Genomic DNA, 7733 nt, shown 5'->3' on the forward strand with positions numbered 1-7733 from the left:
ATCTGAAGCCTAGCCATGTCCTGCCTGATCACCTCTCCCCAATACTTCTTAGGTCATCCTCTACCTCTTCTCGTGCCCTCCAAAGACAGCCGCTCACACCTCCTTACATGAACATCTGGGCTTCTCCTTTGTACGTGTCCGAACCATCTGAGCCTCACTTCCCGCATCTTGTCATCAATGGGAGCCACACCCACCTTCTCCTGAATATCTTCATTCCTAATCTTATCCATCTTAGTGTGTCCGTACATCCACCTCAACATCCTCATTTTTGCTACTTTCATCTTCTGGATATGTGAGTTCTTAATAGGCCAACACTCAACTCCATACATCATGGCCGGTCTAACCACCGCTTTGTGAAACTTACCTTTGAGTATCGGTGGCACTCTCTTATCATACAAGACTCCAGATGCTAACCTCCACTTCATCCACCCTACCTCAATACGATGTGTGACATCCTCGTCTATCTCCCCTCCTCTCTTAATAACCTACCCATGATACTTGAAATTGCCACTACTTGGCATGACCTGTGATTCAAGCCTCACTTTCACGCCCACTTTCCTCGGCTCAGTGCTGAACTTACACTCCAGGGCCTGTCGCCACACCTCCAACCTCTTGTTAATACTAGTTCGCGATTCATCAATCAGAACTATGTCATCGGCGAATAACATACACCATGGCACCTCCCCTCGAATATGGTGTGTTAACACGTCCATCACCAGGGCAAATAAGAACGAGCTGAGCGCAGAACCTTGGTGTAAACCCATAACAACTGGAAACTACTCAGAGTCGCCTCCTACAGTCCTAACCTGAGTCTTAGCCCTATCATACATGTCCTTAATATCCCAAATGTAGGCAGCCGGCACGCCTTTTGCCTCTAAGCATCTATAGTTAAATTCTCTAGGAACCTTGTTGTACGCCTTCTCTAAGTCAATAAACATCATGTGCAGATCCTTCTTCCTCTCCCCGTATCGTTCCACTAACCTCCTAATAAGGTGTATAGCTTCCGTAGTAGAACGACCCGGCATGAACCTGAACTGGTTGTCGGATATAGACACTGTCCTCCTCACTCTCGCTTCAATCACCCTCTCTCATACTTTTATGGTATGACTCAGTAATTTGATACACCTATAATTGTTATAACTCTGGTATTATTCTAGAATTTAGAACTCATAAAATTGAAATACTTGCTCTGATGCTTTATATTTCAAAGACTGAAAATTTGCAAGGAGGGGAATGAACTAAAGGAAACAAAGGGAACCGTGTAGAAACAGGAAAATGATCTGATTTATGCAAAGTGCAAATTCTGATTTATTTAATTTATAGGGAAAATAAAAAAAGAAATTGCAAAACTGGAATCTAATCCTATATTCAATTACCTTGATACAAGATCTCAAATCGCGACCTGGAGATCGGGTTGTAATGACCCAGCCGGTCATTTTAACTTTTAGAACCATGTTCTCTAAAATAAAACTTCCCGATTTATGACTTGCAGGAATGGTTGGTCGATCCCGGAATCAGGGTTTGACGGTTCCAATAGCTCCGTATGGTGATTTTAGACTTAGGAGCGTGTTCGGAATTTTATTTGGAAGTTCGTAGTTAAATTAGGCTTGAAATGGCTAAAAGATGAATTTAAGTTTGGAAGTTTGATTGGGGAGTTGACTTTTGATACCGGAGTCGGAATCCAGCTCCAAAAATTTTCATAGCTTCGTTATGTCATTTATGACTTGCGTGCAAAATTTGAGGTCAATCGAACTTGATTTGGTAGGTTCCGGCGTCGTTTGTAAAAATTGGAAGTTTCAAAGTTCATTAGGCTTGAATCGATGTATGATTCGTATTTTTAGTGTTGTTGGATGTGATTTGAGGACTCGACTAAGTTCGTATGATGTGTTAGGACTTGTTGGTATAATTGGTTGAGGTCCCGAGGGGCTCGGGTCAGTTTCGGATGCTTAACAGATCATTTTGGACTTGGCTTGATAGCTGAAGTTCTGGTTTCTGCAAGTTCTGGTTTCCTTCTACGCGATCGTGTGAGAAGGTATGCGATCGCGTAGGGTTAATTGGGCAGCTGAAATTTTGGGCTATGCGATCACGTGGGTGAGTCCGCGACCGTGTAGGTTTTGCAAGTCGTGCTATACGAACACGTGGCTAAGATCGCGTTCGCGAAGAGGAAACGAAGCAGAAGTTGGACCACGCGCTAAATGCTTCGCGATCGCGTGAGGAGGCTCGCGATCGCGTAGGCTTGGGAAAACTGTGTTTCGCGATCGCATGAGAAGGTATGTTATCGCGTAGGAATCACTCGGCAGAGAGTTTCAGTTCTATCATCCCATTTTTCCATTTTTAACGATTTGGAACTCGGATTTGGACGATTTTGCGGAGATTTTCAGAGAAAACAACAGGGTAAGTGTTCTTAACTCAATATTTGTTAAATTACCCGAATTCATCAATGTTTTTATTATTTAATTGGTAAATTGAGTTGGAAAAAGTTTGAAAACTCTCTTGAATAGATTTGAGGGCCGAATTGTTACGAAATTTAGTAATTTTGGTATGGGTAGACGTGTGGTTGAATTGGCGTTCATATTTCGTGACTTTCGCCGGATTCCGAGAAGCGGGCCCCATGGATGATTTTTGAGTTAATTTCGGATTTTATTAAAAAATGTAGAATTTTCTTATAGATCGGGCAGTGTACACGACGCTCTGGATCGGGCCGTACATCCTCGGCAGAAATCATTCTTAATAATAATAATTACACGATACTTTGATAGTTTATTGCAGTTTGTGAAGCTAATTGATAAATTGGAAATCTTTGGAATTTAAAGAATTATTATCCCTGATTGTTAAGGAATTATTGGTAATCCTGTAAATGAGACTAATTGACAAATTGGAAATTTATTGGAATTGAATGAATTTAATTATTTCTGCTGGTTAAATAAATTATTGTTATATCCTGTGAATCATGCTGATTTAGATATTCTAGTTGTATTTCAATTATTATTATTCACTCATAGTGAGTGTCAAAATCGGCCATCTCGTCTCTACCACTTCGTGATTAGACTTGATACTTACTGGGTACACGTTATTTACGTACTCATACTACACTTGCTGCACTTTTTGGTGCAGGACCTGAGGCAAGTACTAGTGGGGACCTATCGTCTTACACCCATATTATCGAGAAGCATAGTGGTGAGCTACCTTTTTGAGTCGTTTTGCACCTACCAGTGTTTCTTCTTATATTTATATTCTGTCTATTTTATTTCAGACAATATTTGGAATTTTGTAAAATCTAATAGATGCTCATACGCTTGTGACAACAGGTCTTGGCACAGACATTGGTATTATTTTCTAGAATTTAAACTAATCGGAGTCTTTTATATTCTCGTTAATATTGCTAGTAAAAGATTAAAAAAAATTACTTAGAAACTTTTTCTGAAAATAATAGATATATATTTAATTTATTTGTTGGCTTGCCTAGCTGTAGTGTCGGGTGCCATCACGACCTATACGTGAAATTGGGTCGTGACACAGGCTTTTCAATAAATGAACTTTATTCAATAAAATTTTTTTTAGATACACAAGAGACACTTTAAAATGTTTTGTCCAATTTTTCACTTAGACAACCAAAACTTTCTATTTTTTGGGCCCTTTCATAGAGGCAAATTCATTCATTCTAATATTTAATAAAAATGTGCCGAATCCTGATGCAAACTGTATCTAAATGTTTTTCCTTTTCTCCATTGACGTACAATTGATACGGGTTACACAATGATAAGAGTACAAATATAAGCTATAAAATAAAAAAAAACAGTTCGGTGCACGAAGCATCCCACATTCATGCAAGGTCGGGGAAGGGCTGCACCCCAATGGTGTGTGATGTAACAGCTTAACCTAATGCAAACATCAATGACTGATTCCACGGTTCGAACCCATGACTTATAGGTCAAACGGAAACAACATTACCATTACACTACGGACACCTTCAAATCAGACAGGCAGCCGCTCCAACTCCTTTTTAGGATGTTCGGGTACTTCGGGAGCACAATATATCATGTATCTATAGAAGCATAAACCAACGCAGAAGGTCAAAGCCAAAGCTCTAACTAACAATTCTCCGTCCACCATGTAAACAAGAACTTGCATTACTAATTCCAGCAATAAGTCTTTTTCCACAATATCATATGATACGTGCATGAAGTGACCAAACACATAGAAATATGTGGTGCAACCTAGTAATAGAGCGAGATACCCATAATTGAACTCCAAAAGGTGATGCAGGACTGCTGCAGTCATCACAGGAATGACCTCGATCATAAATTTTGCCTTGGCACCAATTATCTGGAAAGGCATGTCGCGATGCCAATAAACAACAGAATAGTGCGCAGTAAAATGAATTATAAAGCCACCCACCATGAAAAGGAACGTGAAAATTCCCGGAACATGTTCTAAATTCAGGAGGGCAGCGACTATACACAAGAAGGAAAAGTAACTATAAATAAGCCACCATATGTCTTCAAGCCTTACAAGACCCCCTGAAATAAACACAAGAAGAACATATTCAGCATCTCAAAGAAAGTTACGAAAACACAAAATCAAGCACACCAAGACCAACAAGCACAATTGGAGAGGGCAACTTGCAATAAAAATCACCACTTTCAAAGTCTAAAAAGAAGTAACTTCTCGTCTCCAAACTATATCAGCAAAGAAGTTGTGGCATTGTTCTGGCATCCAAGCTAGAAAAACACTATAATTACGTCCGCTCCTACGAATATTCATAAATTTATGGCAATATCAATGGCAAGAAAAACACTATAATTACGTCCGCTCCTACGAATATTCATAAATTTATGGCAATATCAATGGCAAGATTATGACACACTGACTACATTGTCCAACTTATTACATTGTGTATACATTCCTTAAGTATAGCTTCCTTCTGCCATATGAAATTTGTCCAATAGTCCACTAGTCTAAAAGTGTTTGTACATCCCAATTTAGTTGATTCCAGTATCAAGCATCATATACAAATGGATTCCATCTCAAAAAGCACCAGAAAATTACTGTTATGTACTAAATTTCAAAGATCCTACGAGATATCCTAGGAACATTCACGGTACGTCCACTACCCTGTTAGGGATAGACTTGATATTTATTAAGTACACGTGAATTATCGTACTCATATTATCTGCACATTTTTGTGCAGACTCTATTCCTGGGACCCAGGAGATAGAGTTGGGCTGATACTTGGATACTTCGCTGAGCTGCCTTGCTTGGATTCGCAGCTCTAGCCCCCTCATTAAGACTACCAAGTTAACTATATGTTCGTATGTGATAAATTGCTAGGATTAAACCACATAATTTCAAGTCAAGAAACACAATCTTTAGGTGAAAAGACTTACCATCTGATTGACCACCAAATGCCTCTGGAAGCCTAATCTTCTTGTAAATTGAAACCACGACCTTCAAGCTCTGCGTGCCCTTCTGATAGGAAACCGTCTCATTGCCACAGGGAGAGGCACATAGAGGGATAGCATCACCCATCTGGCTGCAGATAGATTTCATGTATTGATTTATATTTTGCCATCTTACAAGAAAGGGATAAAATTAAGGAGAAGGATATGTTCAAGAAGCTATTTTTTCACTAACAACTGCAAAAAGAGAATTACAACAACAACATCCAGTGTATTCCGGAAGTGAGATCTGGGGAGGATAGGATGTACGCAGCCTTACTCCTACCCTGGAAGGGCAGATAGGCTATTTCCGGAAGACCCTCGACTAAAGAGAAGATGTAAGAAGCACCGATAACAAGAAATAACAATACAGGATATTTAGAAAACTAAATCCAAAATAACAAAGTAGAACTAAAAAAGAATAAATGCAGATGGCAATTTGGCAAAAGAAGTTGAATATAAGGGGCTAGCAACATCACCAATATACAACTACTTCATAAGTAGGCCACAGATATCAAATGATCATAAAATATTCACACAATAAGACAGATTTATCAACTTCATAACACTACCTTAAACACTAGTAAAGACTTAAAAGTTAAAACCCATATAATAAATTTGCAGAAACGTTACTGATTAGATCAACTAAAAAACTTCAAAGGGTCATCAGAAAACATAACCAATCATACCACTTTCGAATATTTATTTTTGTAGCAGAAATTAAACCATGTTAAACAAATTGCAAAAACCAGGAACCAAAGGTTGGATTTTTTGTTTTAAAATTGTATATGCTCGTTTAGGGTTTAAAGACTGAAAATTTGCTTCGAATAAACAATGGAGGAGGGGGATAAACAACTGTGTAGAAGTATTAGAGAAAAACTGCAAAAGGTCTGAAACCTCAAAAATTATACAAATTGCAAAACTCTGACTAATTTATTTATTAAAAAAAAGAAATAATAGATTAAATTCAACTACCTTGACGAAAAAGATCCAAACTGTGCTGCGACCTTCAACAGGAGAAGAGAAAGAACGCGAATGAGGGTTAAGGGAAAGGAGTTATATTCCTGCGAAAGAAAGGAACGAGAAATAGAAAAATAAAAAATTGCTTGGCGTTTTGGACTAATCCCTAAACGAATTAGGAGTAATACGTAATTCCAAGAGTTCTTACGCCTTTAGGGGTTGTTTGGTACGAGATATAATAATAGTGCTGAATAAAGTGTATTAGTAATGCTGACACTAGTTATGTTAAAATTATTTTTTATCCACTGTTTGATTTGGTGTATTAAAGCATTGTATAATTTTTAAAAAATTAGATATTTACAAAAGTACCCTCCACAATTTTTAACTTTAGCTATAAAAATTAACTTTATAGATAACAGAACAAGAAAGGAAAGGCTGAGGCTCTTTTGATGCTCCATTTTCAAAGTATGTTGCTCAATGAAGTGAATCTGGGTAAAGCTGTGACGTTAATTCAAAATTAGACGTGGATACATTCCGTGCATAATAATCACTTGTTTGGAACGATAACATGATCAGTCACATGAAATTTCCACTATTTACACATAACAAGGGATCATGTAATATAACATGGTCGATCACATGGAACTCCCACGTGACTTTGATCTCTGAAGAGGAAGATGATTTGGTTGCATTCACCCGTGCTTTTCCATGGCCAAAGCGTACAGAGAGAAATCCGTTTGTTAATAATATGGGAAAAATATTTGATATGGGCTTTTATTAGGGATTTGAGGGGGGCAAGTAGATCTTTAACCATATTTATGCAAGTATTAAAAACTCTTGCATTACTAATGTCATGGTTTTCTATGCACTGTTTATACATAGCATAATAGCAAGTATAATGTATAACTAATACAAGTATTAGTTATACATAGGTTGAAAAAATATACCAAACGAGGTACTAGTAATGCATAGAGCTAATGCTTGCATTATTTTTTCTTACACCTCCTACTAAACGACCCCTTACTATTTATAGTACGTAATATGTTAGGCAATTGGCATGAGTCACTTATGGTAATAGCCATAATTAAGCGGTAACTTTTTTATTTAATTAGTAGTCATTCCTTTTCATTGCCGGGTAAGAATAGCCATAATTAACGTGTAATTTTTATTTTGTAGTCATTCCTTTCATTGCCCGGGCAGGAATATTATGTATGGTTTGCTTAATTCGAAGCGTATGTTATGTCTATAAATTAACCTATGTTGAGAAAGGAAAAGAAATATTAAGACAAACACACACTTCTCGTCAAAGTCTCAATTTGTTATTGCATTTTTAGC

At 37.7% G+C, this 7733-nt stretch overlaps 1 protein-coding gene across 1 annotated transcript; it reads right to left on the bottom strand.

Moving 5' to 3' along the window:
- Window positions 1-3690: 3690 nt before the first annotated feature.
- Window positions 3691-6560, bottom strand: LOC142171381 (uncharacterized). Its single transcript, XM_075233745.1, has 3 exons — window positions 6414-6560; window positions 5388-5533; window positions 3691-4520 (listed from the first exon to the last, which is right to left on the bottom strand). Exons 2-3 carry the CDS (start codon window positions 5527-5529, stop codon window positions 3976-3978), a joined length of 687 nt encoding a protein of 228 aa, XP_075089846.1. The 5' UTR covers window positions 5530-5533; window positions 6414-6560; the 3' UTR covers window positions 3691-3975.
- Between the last annotated feature and the right edge of the window lie 1173 nt (window positions 6561-7733).

This window comes from Nicotiana tabacum, chromosome 17, assembly GCF_000715075.1.
Source record: "Nicotiana tabacum cultivar K326 chromosome 17, ASM71507v2, whole genome shotgun sequence".
Taxonomy (NCBI): domain Eukaryota; kingdom Viridiplantae; phylum Streptophyta; class Magnoliopsida; order Solanales; family Solanaceae; genus Nicotiana; species Nicotiana tabacum.

Coding starts and splice junctions, on each gene's coding strand:
- LOC142171381 (XM_075233745.1), bottom strand. CDS start 5,529: ATGGGTGATGCTATCCCTCTATGTGCCTCTCCCTGTGGCAATGAGACG. Junction 4,521..5,387: donor ATTTGGTGGTCAATCAGATG/GTAAGTCTTTTC, acceptor TGTTTATTTCAG/GGGGTCTTGTAAGGCTTGAA.